Source organism: Camelina sativa, chromosome 5 (genome assembly GCF_030686135.1).
Source record: "Camelina sativa cultivar CO46 ecotype springtype chromosome 5, ASM3068613v1".
Lineage (NCBI taxonomy): Eukaryota > Viridiplantae > Streptophyta > Magnoliopsida > Brassicales > Brassicaceae > Camelina > Camelina sativa.
The window spans coordinates 21,819,282-21,836,933 of NC_141884.1; the positions used below are offsets into that span (position 1 = coordinate 21,819,282).

General features: G+C 36.0%; 1 protein-coding gene and 2 long non-coding RNA genes across 4 annotated transcripts; 2 read left to right on the top strand and 1 right to left on the bottom strand.

Annotated features, from left to right (window-relative positions):
* The first annotated feature begins 4,647 nt into the window (after window positions 1–4,647).
* Window positions 4,648–5,841, top strand: LOC104789356 (F-box protein At1g69090-like). Its single transcript, XM_010515071.1, has one exon. It carries the CDS (start codon window positions 4,648–4,650, stop codon window positions 5,839–5,841), a length of 1,194 nt encoding a protein of 397 aa, XP_010513373.1.
* A 1,658-nt stretch (window positions 5,842–7,499) lies between these two features.
* Window positions 7,500–8,802, top strand: LOC104787153 (uncharacterized). The gene is made up of 2 exons (XR_767798.3): window positions 7,500–7,764; window positions 8,507–8,802. It is a non-coding gene; the product is annotated as an uncharacterized LOC104787153 (long non-coding RNA).
* A 448-nt stretch (window positions 8,803–9,250) lies between these two features.
* Window positions 9,251–10,395, bottom strand: LOC109132965 (uncharacterized). 2 transcript variants are annotated; one of them, XR_015557318.1, is made up of 3 exons: window positions 10,143–10,395; window positions 9,831–10,049; window positions 9,251–9,644 (listed from the first exon to the last, which is right to left on the bottom strand). It is a non-coding gene; the product is annotated as an uncharacterized LOC109132965 (long non-coding RNA). The 2 variants fall into 2 exon arrangements; XR_015557317.1 differs by having other exon boundaries at window positions 9,251–9,750; window positions 10,143–10,381.
* Window positions 10,396–17,652: the final 7,257 nt, after the last annotated feature.

Below are 17,652 nucleotides of genomic sequence, written 5' to 3' on the forward strand. Positions count from 1 at the left end.
ATCATGAGTTCCTCTCCTAATGTTTCCGCTGCTACGGTCTCCGACACCGTTGTCTCTGGCTCTCACACATTCCATAACATTAACATGAGTAATATGTCCAAGCTCACTCCCACCAACTATTTGATGTGGAGTCTTCAAGTTCGTGCCCTCCTTGATGGATATGGCCTTTCCGGTCACCTTGATGGCACCACCGCCGCTCCCGCTGCCACGCACACTGTGGATGATACAGTTTCCAAGAATCCGGCCTACCAGATCTGGTTGCGTCAGGATAGGTTGATTTTCAGTGCTCTTCTTTGAGCCATCTCTCTTGCTCAACATCTGTTGTTGCTCGCGCCGTGACTGCTCATGAGGTGTGGACAACACTTGCCTCGACGTATGCCAGCCCTAGTCGGGGTCACATCTGCCAGTTGAAGACACAGATTCGCAATTGGACAAAGGGTGACAAGACGATTGAAGTTTATCTTCAGGGTCTAGTCACTCGTTTTGATCAGCTCGCCATTCTTGGTAAGCCCGAAGAACTTGAGGATCAAATCGAATTGATCCTTGATGGTCTTCCGGAGGAGTACAAACCGGTGATACTCCACCCACCATTCCTTATCTTCATGAGCGTCTCATTAATCATGAGTCCAAGCTCCTTGCTGCGACATCCAACTCTTTCCCTCATGCTCCTGCCTCTGCCAATGCAGTTCAGCGACAATCTTACAATGGTAACCGCTCTCAGTCTCGTGCCCGTCACAGCACCAACAACAACTGGACTCCGTCATCTCAGCCTCCGCGCTCTGGTACTCTCAACTCGTCTCAACACAACCCTCGTGGTTCCCGTCCATACCTTGGTCGTTGTCAGATTTGTAGTACCCAAGGTCATAGCGCTCGTAGATGTCCTCAACTCCAGGGGGCGGTCTCATCAATGTCCACCAGTCCATTCACACCGTGGCAGCCTCGTGCTAACCTGGCTGTTGGTGCTCCTTACAATGCCAACAACTGGATCCTTGATAGTGGTGCAACGCATCACATCACTTCTGATCTCCAGAACCTCGCTCAACATCAGCCCTACCATGGTGATGATGATGTGGTCATTGCGGATGGCTCCGGTATCCCAATAACTCATACGGGTTCCACATTTCTCCCTTCTCATCGTCGTGCTTTAGAAATTCATAAAGTGCTATGTGTTCCTAACATTCACAAGAATCTGATTTCCGTTTATCGATTGTGTAATGCTAATCGTGTTTCGGTCTCATTTTTCCCTGCCTATTTCCAGGTGAAGGATCTCAGCACGGGGGTCCTGTTGCTCCAAGGCAAAACCAGGAATGAGTTATATGAATGGCCTATGACTGGTTCTCAGGCAGCTGTGGCAATGTCTGCAATCTCGTCATCAAAAGCACCTCTCTCTTTGTGGCACTCTCGTTTGGGACATCCCTCGGTTTCCATTCTGAATAAAGTTGTTTCTCAATTTTCTCTTTCTGTTTCTTCTAGTTCTTCCCCATCTACAAGCTGTCATGATTGCTTGCTCAATAAAACACATAAACTTCCTTTTTCAAATTCAACCATTGTGTCTACAAGACCTCTAGAATATCTTTTCACTGATGTGTGGAGTTCTCCCATTCTCTCCATTGACAACTTCAAATATTATCTTGTTATCGTCGATCACTATACCAGATATACATGGATTTATCCACTTAAACTAAAATCTCAAGTTAAATCCACCTTCATTACTTTCACATCTTTGGTCGAAAATAAGTTTCAAACTCGTATTGGGACACTTTATTCAGACAATGGAGGGGAATTTCTTGCCTTAAGGGATTTTCTTGCTCACCATGGAATCTCACATCTTACCACTCCGCCGCACACTCCGGAACACAATGGTTTATCAGAAAGAAAACACCGTCATATCGTTGAGACAGGCCTCACTCTTATGTCTGCTGCTGCTGTTCCTCTCCGCTATTGGACCTACGCTTTTGCCACTGCGGTTTATCTCATCAACCGTCTGCCAACACCGGTTCTTGCTATGAATTCTCCTTTCTTCAAGCTTTTTGGAACCCAACCTAATTACGAGAAACTTCGCGTATTCGGATGTCGTTGTTATCCCTGGCTTCGGCCTTATGCGAACCACAAACTTGATAGTCGATCTCTTCCTTGCGTGTTTCTCGGCTACTCGACAACACAGAGTGCGTATCACTGTTTGCATCTCTCCTCAGGCCGATTATATGTTTCGCGACATGTGACTTTTGTTGAGGATTGTCTTCCTTTTGCAGCGTCTACTTCATCGGGTTCCTCCACACCATCATCACCGGAACCAACAAACATGCCTCATATAACTCCAATTCACTCTCTGGTTTTGCCGCTGACTACAACGGCCCCTACTCCGTGCTTGGATTCTCACCGGGATTCACTCACACCACCGGATTCCTCGTCGCCGTCTTCCCCTCAGGTACGTTCTCGCTCCTCTGGTTCTTCTTCCTCTTCATCCAATTCTCCAATTGAGCCCACTGCTCTTACTAAAAATGGGCCAAAACCCACGGCCCAGCAGCATTCACCTCACTTAAACTCGACCCACTCAGAATCCCCACTTCGTGATACAACACCAAATTCCGACCAAATAAATTCCCCACCCACAAATACGTCAAACCCAATAAATGATTCCTCTACCTCAAACACGACCCACACATCAAATCCCGAAAATAGCTAATCCGCCTCTCAATCCACTGGTTCCACCCGTTCGACACGTTCCCCGTCGCCTGAGTCCTCACCGTCACCGCCACCTCTCCTTGACAATCTTCATCCGATGAAGACTCGTGCAAAGCAAGGCATGGTCAAACCAAATAAAAAGTATCTTCTTACCTCAACGATTGCATCATCTCGGGATTTTGAGCCACCGACCGCAAAACAAGCTCTCACTGATGACCGATGGAGGAAGGCTGTTACTGACGAGATCAACGCTCAACTCCGAGAACACACATGGGATCTTGTTCCCCCACCACCGCCTACGGTCTCCATTGTTGGATGTCGCTGGGTATTCACCAAGAAGTATAATCCGGACGGGTCGGTCAGTCGTTACAAAGCGCGCCTTGTCGCCAAAGGCTATAATCAACAACATGGACTCGATTATGAAGAAACGTTCAGCCCTGTAATCAAGTCAACCAAAATTCGAATTGTACTTGATGTTGCTGTTGGGTGTGGATGGCCAATACGTCAATTGGATGTCAACAACGCTTTTCTTCAAGGGACTCTCCAAGAAGAGGTATATATGTCTCAACCTCCTGGTTTCGAAGATGCTGATAATCCACATTATGTATGCAAGCTCCGTAAGGCGATCTATGGGCTTAAACAAGCTCCCCGCGCTTGGTATATGGAGCTTCAGAATTACTTGTTAGCGGTTGGTTTTATTAACTCCATTGCTGACACTTCCCTCTTTATTTTGCGCAAAGGTTCATCAGTTGTCTATATGCTGGTGTACGTTGATGATATTTTAGTTACAGGGAATGATTCTACATTATTTCATCTCACTCTTACTGGGTTGGCAACCAGATTCTCTGTTAAAGATCATGAGGATCTTCACTATTTTTTGGGTGTTGAAGCTGTACGGGTTCCCACTGGTCTGCATCTCAATCAGCGCCGATACATTCTTGATCTTTTAGCAAGGACTAATATGCTCGATGCCAAACCAGTACAAACACCGATGGCCACCTCACCAAAGCTCACTATCCACTCTGGTACTCTGCTCACCGATCCCCTGCAATATAGAAAGGTGGTTGGAAGCTTTCAATATCTTGCATTCACCAGACCCGACATCTCCTTTGTGGTCAATAAGCTTTCACAATTTATGCATTCTCCCACAGACCTCCATTGGCAAGCTGCAAAACGTTTGCTTCGATATCTCAAAGGGACATCCACTCATGGTATTCTTCTAAAGCGCCAGAACTCTCTTTCCTTACATGCTTATTCGGATGCGGATTGGGCTGGTGATTCGGTGGACTATGTCTCGACGAATGGATACATCACTTACCTTGGTCACACTCCGGTGTCGTGGTCTTCCAAGAAGCAGAAAGGAGTCACCAGATCCTCCACAGAAGCCGAGTACAGGTCCGTTGCCAATACGTCTGCTGAGCTCCGGTGGATTTGTTCCTTACTTCAGGAGCTGGGCATTTGTTTACCTTCGATGCCAACCATCTACTGTGATAACATTGGCGCAACGTATCTTTGTGCCAATCCTGTATTTCATTCCCGTATGAAACATATAGCTGTGGACTACCATTTTGTGCGACAACAAGTTCAATCGGGTGCACTAAGGGTCGTTCATGTCACCACCAAGGATCAGCTGGCTGACGTTTTAACCAAGCCGTTACCAAGGACTTCATTCATTCTTTTCCAAAACGAGATTGGAGTTACGCGATGCCCCTCCATCTTGAGGGGGCGTGTAGAGAATCAATCACATTGATGACTATATCAATCACAATAGTGATGATCGGATATCAATTACCAACATATGTAAAGTCGTATCTCTTGTATTTACTCTTATAGGAATACTCTAGTCTATACTCTTCTTGTATAAATACTCATGTTCATAATTCAATAAGAATCATCCTTCTCAATAAACTTATACCTTCAACCCACAAACTTGGCAGCTTAGCCGATAAGCTACTCCAGCAAATGGCCTCCCCAGCGTTAGCCTTAGCCCAATCTCCTCCTCTAAAACCTCCAGCCGTTTCAGTCACTCGAAGAATTCGTCATTGCTGGTCCGAGCTTCCTCTTGATCTCATGCGAATGGTTTTCGAACGCCTTGGATTTTTGGATTTTGACCGAGCTAAATCGGTTTGTTCATCTTGGCAATATGGTTCGAGACAATGTAAGCCAAGCAATAAGATCCCTTGGATGGTTCTATTCCCCATGGACAAGAATTATTGTCTCTTGATCAATTCTGAAGATAAAGAAAAGATCTATAGAACTCAACATCTCGGTGACAATTTTGCAAAGAGTATTTGTTTGACGACTTATAGAAGCTGGCTTTTGATGCAACATCGTTACAAAGAGAAAGAAGTTCTTACTCGTACTTATCCAAAGCATAATGTATATATTTTGGATCTTTTAACCCGCGAGAGAATCAATCTACCAGCTTTCAAATCAGCAAATGATGGACTCTCCAACCCGATATTATGGATTGACGAAAAAACCAAAGACTACCTAGTTATCGGAATGGTTGATGTAGACACTCTGATTTCTTTCAAGAAAGGAAATAACTCGTGGAAAGAGATCCCCCAGTTGCCAAAGTCATGCACCGAAGACTTTTTTAACATGGTATACAAAGATCACAAGCTTTATTGTCTCAACTGTTCTTTTCTCTATATTTTTGATTTTTTGGGAGAAGTTCCGCTGAAAGTTTTTAGAACTAGTGTACGTGGATACATAACCACTAAAGGAGGTTACATTAGCCGTCCTTGTAATCCATGTGCGTTAAATTACTGTAAGTGTAATATAGTAGTCACTCTACGTGGAGATGTCTTAATTGTTAAGAGCTTTGGTCCGCTTGTGTCCAAAACATGGACCTTTAAAATCTACAAGATGGATCCATCGACAGAGGATAATTGGGAGGAAATTAATTCGTTGGGTGATGAGTCAATTCTTCTAGAGTTGGGTATTACAGTGCTTGCTAAGGACCAAGACGGAGTCACTCGTAACTCCATCTACTTCACTGAAAATAAGTATTTTGGGGGCTATGAAAAGAATGGAATCTTCATATTCAATCTTGATACAAAGAAGGTTGAACAACAGCCACAAGCATTTGTTTCTTCATCCATGCCATTGTCTCATGCTCATTGGTTCTTACCAAATTTCAAAAGGGAATGATTATTTTGTATTCTAAATGGTTTAGTTTTGTTTTTTATATAAAAAATAGATTGTGGTCGTGTGTATGTAGAGCATCTCTTTAACAAAAAAATAAAGAACAAAAGAAAATAATTAAGAGAGATCAAGGATTGTGGTATGTAAGCATTGAACACAAAAGATATGAGATGTTTTTTTTTGTTGTTGAAATGTGAAATTTATTGATCGATATAAAATATTTGTACAAAGAATTCAGAACACTACAAGAAAATAAAACTGAAATAGAGCGGAAAATCTACAGAGATACGAGTAAAAACAAACCACAAGAACAGCTCAGACCAAGCGAAGTAACGAGCCAACGTAATGTTGCATCAAGTCTTTATATGAGGCGAGGTTAGCGGAATATTAGAGGGAGTTAACTCTGTTGCGGATGGTCTTTCGAATGCGTTTAACCAATTGAGGAGCCGTAGAGAAGCCTTTGTGATGTATTCTAGCATTTCGTTCATGCCACAAAAGATAAGTAGTTACTTGAAAGAACAACCTGATTAGGATGTCGTCGAGGTGGCGTCATGATCTAGTGATCAATACCGAGAGAGACTTACCAATCAGGGTCTTGGGATCGATGAAGGATAGAACCTGCAACTTTTGACCACATGGTGAATGAATAGGGGCACGCAAAAAAACAGATGGTCTCGAGACTCAAGGCAGATCTTGTCCCCTCTGGCGCATACGCAGTCCCGTTTGAAGCATGTCGTGGCCAAACCAAGCAATTAAACTCTAGTGTCTTAAGGGATAGTTATAAAATCATCATTACCCCATCTCCAACTGGTCCCAAGTCTAAAAGGAACCCTGCTTTACCAAGTTCTGTCGCACCCAAGCTCAACCCAATGGGAACCTGACTGTGTGAATATCCTCCAGATCAAACGATAAGCAAACACTCTCAAGACATCTCTTAACCTTCCAAAACCAAGGCCGCCCTCTGATTTGGGCGGGAAAAAATCATCCCAAACAGTGGCCGAGCTAGGGAATCAGTTTATCAGGGTCAATTATGTTATTAAAAACTTTTATAGGGATCAATTGTGTTATTTTACAAGGATCAGTTTAATATTTTTCCTAAAGATTCAACTAATTTTAAAAAGTCACCAGGATCATTTGACCCACATGATTGTACACTAGCTCCGCCCCTGATCCCAAACAACCCTTGTACCTGTGGAGATGTTAGGATTGCCATTCCATATATAGGAACGCACCGGTACCACACAACTTGTATATCTCGTCAAAGAAACGCGATGGTAGCCGTAAAACTGTGCACCATAAGCTAGTGATGTTAGAGCATGTGCATTGGTGAGAGACTCAATGTATTATTCTCATCAATATAGTATTATTTTTTTGTGTTGAGAACTTTGAGAAAATCTTCTTAATATTGTGTGTCCATTGGTGAAAAACTCATTTTCTCATCAATATAATATTATTATTTTTAATATAATTTAATATTTTTAATTTTATTTTATTTGAGTACTTATATTGTTATTTTGTTTTGCATTTAATCATAAATTATATAAAAAAGTTATCAATATTTTTGGACAATTGACAAAAATAGCACAAAAATATGTTTTTCTTCCAAATCTAGCACCACATTTATAAAGTTCCACTAATAGCATTTTTATATATTTATCTAAATTAATTAAAATAGAGAAATAATTCTTCCTTCCTCAAAACACAACCGTTTGGCACTTCTTCATCTTTTCTCAAAACAAAAATCGATCTCGCTTTTCCGAAACTTTCGTCGCCTCGTCGTTTCTCTCATCGTCTCATCGGATTCACGTTACTGTTGTCTCGTCACTGGTATATCATTGTTTCGCCAGAGAAAATAGAGATTTGTAAGATTCAATTAAAAATAAAGAAAAAAAGACAAAGAAGAAAGCGAGATTTGAAAGCTAGATGAAGGTAAGCTAATCTCTGATGCTCACGGTTGTGGTTGTTGGGGATTTTGCTTTTTGTGATTGAAGGGTGTGATTAATTTGTGAAAAATTCTCTTTGTGTGTCCTTTGTAAAATTGGGGATATATTAATCTCTCCAAAATTGAGTGTTGGTAAGAATCGGGCTTTGAGTATGTTGGGAATAAGGTTTTAATTGTTTATTGTACATTTTTGTTACTCATTTCATGAATATTTTAGAAAGATTGAAACAAAATTCTATTTTGGTAAGAATCGGTGCTTTGAGTTTGTTTGTTGTGTCGTCTGTCTCCATTTTAACCTGTAGCAAAACACTTATTAGCACCCTTTGCATATTACTTTTTTATGTGTCTCTACTTTTGTATTTCTATAGTCATAATTGAAGCTGTTTTTATGTTCATTCTGTGATAATTTAGAGAAACTTGAGATGAAAGTTTTTGTAATTCTTATTGGCTTAACTGGTAGGAATAACTCAAAATTATTTGGATCTAGTTTGAAATTCTGATTTTGCTTAAGTTAGCTTCTAATTACAAGGTAGTAGAATAGTAGTAGTATTGCACTAGTTGTGGTTTACACCTTTATTGTGCTCAAGATCAATGCATCTAATGCAAACATTTGCACTAGTTGTGGTTTACACCTTTATTGTGCTCAAGATCAATGCATCTAATGCAAACATTATGTGCTTGGATCTTATTATTGTGGTAACATTGGTAGTTCATGTGGTAACTTTGTAGAGATGCAGATTTGGTCAGAAGAACTGGAGTTGCAACAACACTCAAACATTCAGGAAGGATGTCTTGAATTTCAGGAAGGCTTTCATGAGAAAGGGAAAAAAAACAAAGAAAACATACCATACACGCCCCCACAAAGATTTGAAACCAAGACTTTGAGTATTGTACTAGTGCGTAAAGCAAACTTTTCATTCAAAGATTTTATCAAAATAGATTTGATAAATCATAACCCTTAGTAGTATTAAAGCAAGTGTATGTATATTTCCTTGTTTTCGGCTCAATTCAAAGTTTTGTCGATAGCTCGCATAATCTTTTCTCATGTTCTTGTAACTTTAAAAATCATCATCCAACATCAATCATTCATTGAAAATTCAGGAAGGATTCTATGAAATTTAGGAAGTATTTCATAAATTCCAGGATGACCTTCATAAAAAGCCTGATATTGGTAAACACCTAGATATACACAAAAATGAACTTATTATCCCTCACTAATGGAGAAATCTTTCACATATTGAGGCAAAACACCAAAAAGAATTTCAAAAACACATTCATATAAATTTAGGAAAGATTTTATAATATTTAGGAATGACACCTTAAATTTCAGGATGACCTTCATAAAATATTTAGAAGACACAAACTTATTACTCTTATATATATGTATTACTCTTCTTCAGCATGTTCACAAAAATAAAATCAGATATTTACTCAATAAATAGAGTAATCTGTGATATATTAAGACAAAAAAAAAATCCAAAAATTCATTTTATTAGATGTAGGAAGGATTTCATAATGTTTAGGAAAGCATCCTTGAAATTTAGGAAGGTTTTACTAAAAATTCAGAAATCTCAAAAATGGGGATGATGAGAACCAGAATATCCTTCTTCACGGTACCTGTGTATTAAAATGCAATGATGGAGGATGTACTTGTGTCAAATCATGAATGAGCTCTTGATGTCAAGTTAAAGTATGTGAGACCATTTCTGATCCAGCTGAAGACACCCATGCTTGCATCTAACTTCATGATCACTCTCTGTACCATCTAACTTTCTTAAAGCTTTTGTGGAAACAAGTCTACGATAAGAATGCATATGCTCGTCGAGCTGAACTTCAATCTTTCTATCATGTGGGATTCACATGAAAACTATACAAAGACAGATTCGTTTTAAGTATAAGAAGGCGATCATATCTCAATTATATCCAATCTAAAAGATAAATTCCTAATTTGAATCAAATCCAAAAGGCAAAACCTGAAAACCCAAGTTTTATGATAGATTTCAGACACTACGAGCTCCATAAACGTGTTATTTAAATTGAAAGATTGATGAACCTGTTTCCATAAAGCATCCCAAGAGCTAGGCACATCCATGGCTCTAAGAGAATCTGTTAAAAAAAGTTTCTCCTGTTTTTTTCTATGTTGGTTCATATGGTTTCCGGCAAGAGACGTGTTTCCCTGATATAAATCAGATGCGACAACTATCCTGGAGCAAATGAATCTTCTTCTTCTTCCCCTCTTCCTCGTGACGAGAGGTCCGATGAAAGATGCGATCTAATTGGTTTGAAATTGAGACAAGTGGTAATCGAATTGGATTAGATCGAGAGTTTGTTCGAAGACGCAGACAGAGTTCATGCGTGCAATTACCAATTGAACCACCACCATTTTTGTCGTGGAAAGGAGCATCGTCGGGTCTAGATACATTGATGTCCTTGGAACGGCCATTGTTGGTTATCTCAATCTCTAACTCAGATTCATCAGCATCGGAAATTCTCAGATTTGATGGAGGACTGGTGCATGAAGTGATCATCTTCCTCGTCTGAAAACTGTTAGAACTCACCGGAGACGATCGTCGTCATTACGACGACGTAAATTATAGAGAAATCGTGAATGCTAATTTGATATTTCTTTTATATAGACAATAATAATATCAATATTCTTAAGTGCTCGAATGCTAATGTTGGAAATTTAAGGAGTTTGTGCTAAATTTGGAAGAAAAACTTAGATTTGTGCTATTATAGGGTATTTCTCAATATTTTTAGACAAATTAAATTACTTAGTAAATATATTTAAATTTATTAATTTGTTATATTTAATACCTTATATCAAATTATCAATAATAAAATAATAAATACTAAATAAAGACCATGTATTTAATTTTTATCTCCTTAAAGAAGGCTTTTATCATAATTTTTTCTTGTTTAGAAAACAAGTATCCATCGAATGAAAAATGCAATAAGTGAAAGATTGATGGCTCATGGGCTTATTTAGTCTATAATATACAACTAGCTCTATATTGTGTCGTTTTGAATGTGGGTAACTAGTTTTTAGGTTTACTCTCGGTTGTATATAATATAAGTTTCACGAACTCGGTATAAGATCATTCTGCCACTGTACCTCTTAGAAAAATAAACCATAAAAACCTGGATTATATGACATGATGTGTGTCAAGAATTGCATCAAATAGAAGATTTGGATGGTAACATATTATCAAAAGGTATGTGAACAATTTCAATTTATATTTGTTTCAATTGTTCACATAATTTAAATCTTGTTGATGTTGTTCATTGAATTTCCTCCGTTTGACTCTGTTTTTTACACATGTTTTATTTCTTTTTTATTTTCACCATTTAATTTCTTAGCTTCTTATATGCTTATGATCTGTTGGATGTTTTGCTATTTGTCAAGTGTTTGTGGTTGCTGCCATTGGGGAACTGAAGCTCGCTTTTGTTGTACTCAACAGTGCAGGTTAGTCCCTTTCGACCAAATTTTATTGTTATTCTTTGATTGTTGTTGTTGTTGTTATGGTTTTTTTTTGTTTTGCGACTGTAATTGTTTGTGGCTGTAATTGTTTTGTTGTGCACTAGAGATGATATTAGCGTATGTGATTGACTGTAATTGTTTTGCGATCGAGTGTAATTATTTTGTGACTGTAATTGTTTTGTTTTGTGGCTGTAATTGTTTGTTTTTTTAATGTTGCTTTGGTTTGAAATGTTGTGATAAGGTTTTAATTAAGCTTAGAACATATAATGTTGGACAAGGCATGGGTGCATCTATGCAGGTAAGGAATTAATTTATATAGGTTAGGTTTAAGCTGGGGTTTGGATACTTTCCCCAGTTCTTTATTCTGTCCCATTTCTTATTCATTGAAGAGCCGATCCTGGTTATGAGAGAGGCGCTTGGAAATTTGTACGGGATGTGACTGCGGCGTTAGGGGACATTGATATGATGATATGTCCCAGCAAAGACTGTTGTAATGTAGAACGCAAATCAGGCAGTGACGTGGTTGATCATCTTATAACTAGGGGGATGGATGAGGCTTACAAGCTGCAAAACGATTGGTATCATCATGGAGACGTGAACTTAGTGGTCGATGGTGACAGCAAACTAAATCAGTGGAATGAGGAAGTTATTGAGTTATATAAAGCAGCTGAATATTCTGACAAATAGTTGGTGAGTAAGGGTAAGGGTGATGACTCAGATAAGATTGTAGATGGTGATTTAGTTGAGATTGCAGAGGGTGAGGACAAGAGAGAAGATGAGTTCCTTGCAAAGCTTGCAGATGCTAGTATGCCATTATATCAAAGTTGTTCAAACCACAGCAAGCTATCGGCTATTGTGTCTTTGTTCAGGCTTAAGACACATAATGGCTGGTCCGACAAGAGTTTCAATGAACTGCTGGAGACATTGCCAAAGATGTTGTCTGAGGATAATTTGCTTCACACATCATTTTATAATGTTAAAAAAATTCTAAAAAGCTTTGATATGGGGTATAAAAAAATTCATGCATGTGTCAATGACTGCTGTCTATTTAGAAAGAAATACAAGAAGCTAGACAATTGTCCCAAATGCAATGCTTCATGGTGGAAGATAAATACGCACACTAGTGAAGTAAAGAAAGGTGTCCCACAAAAAGTATTACGGTACTTTCCAATAATCCCAAGGCTGAAGAGAATGTTCAGGTCTGAGGAAATGGCCAAGGATTTAAGGTGGCATTTTAGTAACAAGAGCAGTGATGGCAAACTCCGGCATCCTGTGGATTCTGTAACACGGGATAAGATGAATAACAAGTATCCTTCATTTGCAGCCGAAGAGAGGAACTTATGGCTTGGACTATCCACTGATGGCTTTAATCCGTTCAACATGCAGAATACTAAGTATAGTTGCTGGCCTAATCTGTTAGTGAACTATAATCTGCCTCCTCACCTATGTATGAAGAAGGAGAACATAATGCTAACCTTGCTGATTCCTGGTCCACAACAACCTGGCAACAGTATTGATGTCTACTTGGAGCCTCTTATTGACGATTTAAACCATCTATGGAAGGAGGGAGAGTTAAACTATGACGCCTCCAGTAGAAGTACTTTTCCTCTAAGAGCAATGCTTCTCTGGACTATTAGGGATTTTCCTGCGTATGGAAACCTCGCTGGTTGCAAAGTAAAAGAGAAAATGGGCTGTCCCATTTGTGGTAAAAACACATATAGTAAGTGGTTGAAGTTCAGCAGAAAGCATGTGTATATGTGTCACAGAAAGGGTTTGGCACCAACACATAGTTATAGGGAAAAGAAGACTTGGTTTGATGGAAAAGCTGAACATGGGAGGAAGGGAAGAATTTTAACATGTCGTGAGATATCTCAGAATCTAAAAAACTTCAAAAACGAGTTTGGAAATGTGAAAGAATCTGGGAGGAAGAGGAAAAGATCTGACTGTATGGAATCAGTCTATGATGATGACGATGTATCCAGTGAATCTGAGGAAGATGAGGAAGTAGAAGTAGACCAGGAGGAGTTGTCAAGATGGAAAATTTAATGTGAGATACAGTATAAGATATTTCATAAGTTTTTATGACATGAGCCATATTTTAATTGGCATTATTACAACTTTTTTATATTAAGGGTGATTATAAGATTAGAGAGTAAACACTGGAGCATATGATAAATCGTGAGTACACTTATCAATTATTTAAAATAATCATTGGTGATTCTTTTGTTACCTTCTAAAACACATTGTCTAGATTCATAATCTCATTCGTACAGTACAAAATTCATGTTTTAGAAGTTTAATTTATTGATTGGATGAATTTGAGTCAGCTAATTTTTTTTCTCACATATATTATTTTAAGATCATCAAAATCTGATGGAAAAGTCAACATATAGATATAATAAGTTTAAATATAGTTAATTATTAAAAAAAACATTTAGATGTAAGTTAAAATCAATTAGAAATGTAGTTATGTCAGAAAAATAATTGGAATGTATCTATTGTTGATATCAATTTTTCTGATTTTGTCTTCCCTTCCATCTACACCAATTGACATGTTGGAGAGTTCATTTTTTTTATATTTAAAAGAAATAACCCATCATCATAGAAGTATAACACATTTTAAGCATTCATATAGAGTTTCTATTTCACAAGAAATTTGTTAAGAGGCTAACTAGAGAAAATCAAACCGTAGCAACATATTGTGGAGTTAAAAAGAAAATCAAATATTAAGACTGAGTTAAAGAATATATAAAGTTGTAAAACCACTCGCAGAAAGATAAATATTTATCAATTATTATTCTTGATGATTGAGACTAAAACATAATTTTTATTTATTTACTTTAATGTTACTGAGTTTCGATAATACTTTTCTAATTATAGAGACCTACTGAATCATCATATAATTGTTGATCGCATCCATATATTACAGCTTTGAAAAAGATGTAGGGAAAGATGAGATTTATCTAGTAATACTTGTAAACTAATTTTCAATACTCAATTTTCGTTTCAAATGTCTAATATATGGTCTCTACACAAACCTTATGTGTGCTAAGACTATCTCCAATATATATTCTATTTTTTATTCTAAAATAGAGCATAGTTTTTTCGATGATCAAACTATTTTATACTCTAAAATGGAATTAGTATAAAAAAATTAAAGTTGTATATAGAGTAATCATACCATTTACTCTATTTTAGAATAAGATATTTTATAGGCGTAGAGCAAATGTTACTCTATAATAGAGTATTGATTTTAAAATAGAGTGGGGTTGGACATGCTCTAAGAACCTAACAATTTATCACAAAACAATAAAATGCAAAACAACAAAACTTTGAGGGAATAAATTACTTCAATAAAAAAAAAATTGATATATTTTTTTAAATTTAGTTTGCGTCCAAACATTAAAAACCATATTTATAAAAGTATTAAACATTTTTTTAAAAAAATTCATATTAAAAAAAATACATTTCAAAAATATATTTCTAAATTTAAGATAATCATAATTAATAAAAATAAAATTAAATATATCTCGCGCATCGCGCGAGCCTATTTCTAGTATATATATATACTAGCAATCGACCCGCGCTACACGCGGTAGTTAGATGAAAGTGTATTCCGAGTTTTGTTGTATATATTTTTTTTGGTTTTTGTAAATTCATCTTTACGTTTGTTTTTGTATTTAATTTTGGTTGCTTATGTTGTTTTGTTGGATATTTTAATAAAAATATTTTTTGGAGTAAGTATAATTTAGTTTGCTGTTTTTAAAGAAAAAATTGAGATCATCTTGTGTGTTTATAATACTTTTTAAAAAAGTTATTATTAGAAGTTAACATTGTTTAGTTGAAGTTGTTGTTTTGTTGTAGCTGTTAGTTGTCATTAATTTATTATTATTTTCCATTTTGTGGTTGGATTGTTATTTAATATTTTTATATGTATTTTGTAAACTGTTGGAGTAATTTTTTTGTCAATGTTTTAGTGTTTGGAGTGAAAAATATTGTGGATTTTATTAAGAAAAATAAATAAGTTATTTATTGTGGATTTTATTGTCAATATTTTTTCTAGGTTATTTTTGTTTGTTTCATTCAGACCCAATTTCTCTGTAAGACTTATAATTTGTGGGTTAATTGGACCATTATTTGTATGTTATTGAGTTGAAATTGATTTGTTTTTTTTCAAAATCCGATGTCCTCGTGAACATATAGGAGAAGAGCAATTTTCCGATCTAGAGGTCTGTTTGAGGATTGAACTTATGTCTTTGATGCTCGTAATCGTTTTTTTCAATCATTCCTATCGTAATCGTTTTCCTTTGATTTTTCTTTTTGGGGTTTGCATATTTGGTTGATTCCTTGCTCGCTTCGTATCTATTGGGGATATTTGGTTATCCCTTGTTGATTTTGTTAAAGGTGAATGTATATTGGGTTGCAAATTTGTTTATATGAAAATATGTTAGCTTCTTTAGGTTTCCTAATTAAGTTGTGAGTTATTTTGTGTTATTTGTTGTAATTTTTTTCCCGTTTGTCCAGTGAGTGATTTTTTTTATTCGATGTGGGTTGTGCTTTGGGGAAAATTAATTTTCTTGTTTATCTTGCTGTAATTTTATAAAGTCCGGGTTGTTTTTTTGTTTCTTCGGTTGTCTTTTTCATATAATTTTGTGTTACGGTTATCTGATTGTGACATTCATATATCTGAATCTTTTTAGTTTATTAAATATGTGTTCATCTCTTTGCGTCTTTGTCTTTGGTGATGGATTTGTGAAGTGCTGCCAAATAATTATTTTAACTGATTTCTAGTTGTGTTTCCTTGATTGTTTGAAAGTGTTGCTTGGGTTGCCTTGTTTTGATATTTGAAATTTTAAATTATGATCAGTTTAATAGAAATCTTTAACTATATTATTACCACTAATGAAATATTATAGTATTGTTTTCTTATTTTAACATTTAATTTATTTTAGATAATTATTTTTTATTTAAACTTTCGATTAATTATAATTAACAAAAAATATGCACTAAATGAATATTTTAAATTTAGTTTAAAATAAAAAAAAATGAATTCATAGGATTTAAAAATAGTGATGGGTCTAGAGAATTTGAATGAAATAGTGTTGGGCCTACAGATTTTAGATGAAATTTAGTTGATCAGTTTGTCATTTGTATGATTGTTTAAAGGGCTTATTAAAATCTGTAAGGCGGTTGTTTTGTGTTATTTGTTGTAATATTTTTTTCTGTTTGTCATGTGAGTGATTTTTTTGATTCGATGTGAGTTGTGTTTTGGGGAAAATTAATTTTCTTGTTTATCTTACTGTAATTTTATAAAGTCCGGGTTGTTTTTTTGTTTCTTTGATTGTCTTTTTCATATAATTTTGTGTTACGGTTATCTGATTGTGACATTCATATATCTGAATCTTTTTAGTTTATTAAATGTGTGTTCATCTCTTTGCGTCTTTGTCTTTGGTGATGGATTTGTGAAGTGCTGCCAAATAATTATTTTAACTGATTTGTAGTTGTGTTTCCTTTATTCTTTGAAAGTGTTGCTTGGGTTGCCTTGTTTTGATATTTGAAGTTTTAAATTATGATCAGTTTAATAGAAATCTTTAACTATATTATTACCACTAATGAAAAATTATAGTATTGTTTTCTTATTTTAACATTTAATTCATTTTACATAATTATTTTTTCTTTAAACTTTCGATTAATTATAATTAACAAAAAATATGCACTAAATGAATATTTTAAATTTCTTTTAAAATAAAAAATTGAATTCATAGGATTTAAAAATAGTGATGGGTATAGAGAATTTGAATGAAATATTGTTGGGCCTACAGATTTTAGATAAAATTTAGTTGATCAGTTTGTCATTTGTATGATTGTTTAAAGGGCTTATTAAAATCTGTAAGGCCATAAAATTAAAGAAGATGTGGCTGATGTGGCAGCTGAGGTGGCTGCACCAGGAATGAGAAAAGCTAACTTTATATATATAGATGATAAGAATTATGATACACTACAGTTACTTGGGAAGGAATTAAAAGTGGATAGTCATCAAGAAGTAAATAGTTAAACAATTATTCATCTAATTTTAACATCATTTTGTGTTTCATAGACACAAATCTCCATTGTAAATCTTTCCCCTCACCTTGTCTCTTTTTTTGCTCTCTCGTTCTAGTTTTTGAATAAAAGAACCATTTTTATATATTTGATACAATAACTATGAAAACCCAATCTTTATCATCATGTGATACAAGAGGAAAATTCATGTTACACAGTTACCATCCATATCAACATAATCACAAAATTAAAGCCACAAACTTTACTTGAGGGTCTTTTCTTTTTTTAACATAAAAGACTAAACACTCTTTAATCAAACCAAACTAGAGTGACCACAAGAAAAGAAAAAAAA

Coding starts and splice junctions, on each gene's coding strand:
- LOC104789356 (XM_010515071.1), top strand. CDS start 4,648: ATGGCCTCCCCAGCGTTAGCCTTAGCCCAATCTCCTCCTCTAAAACCT.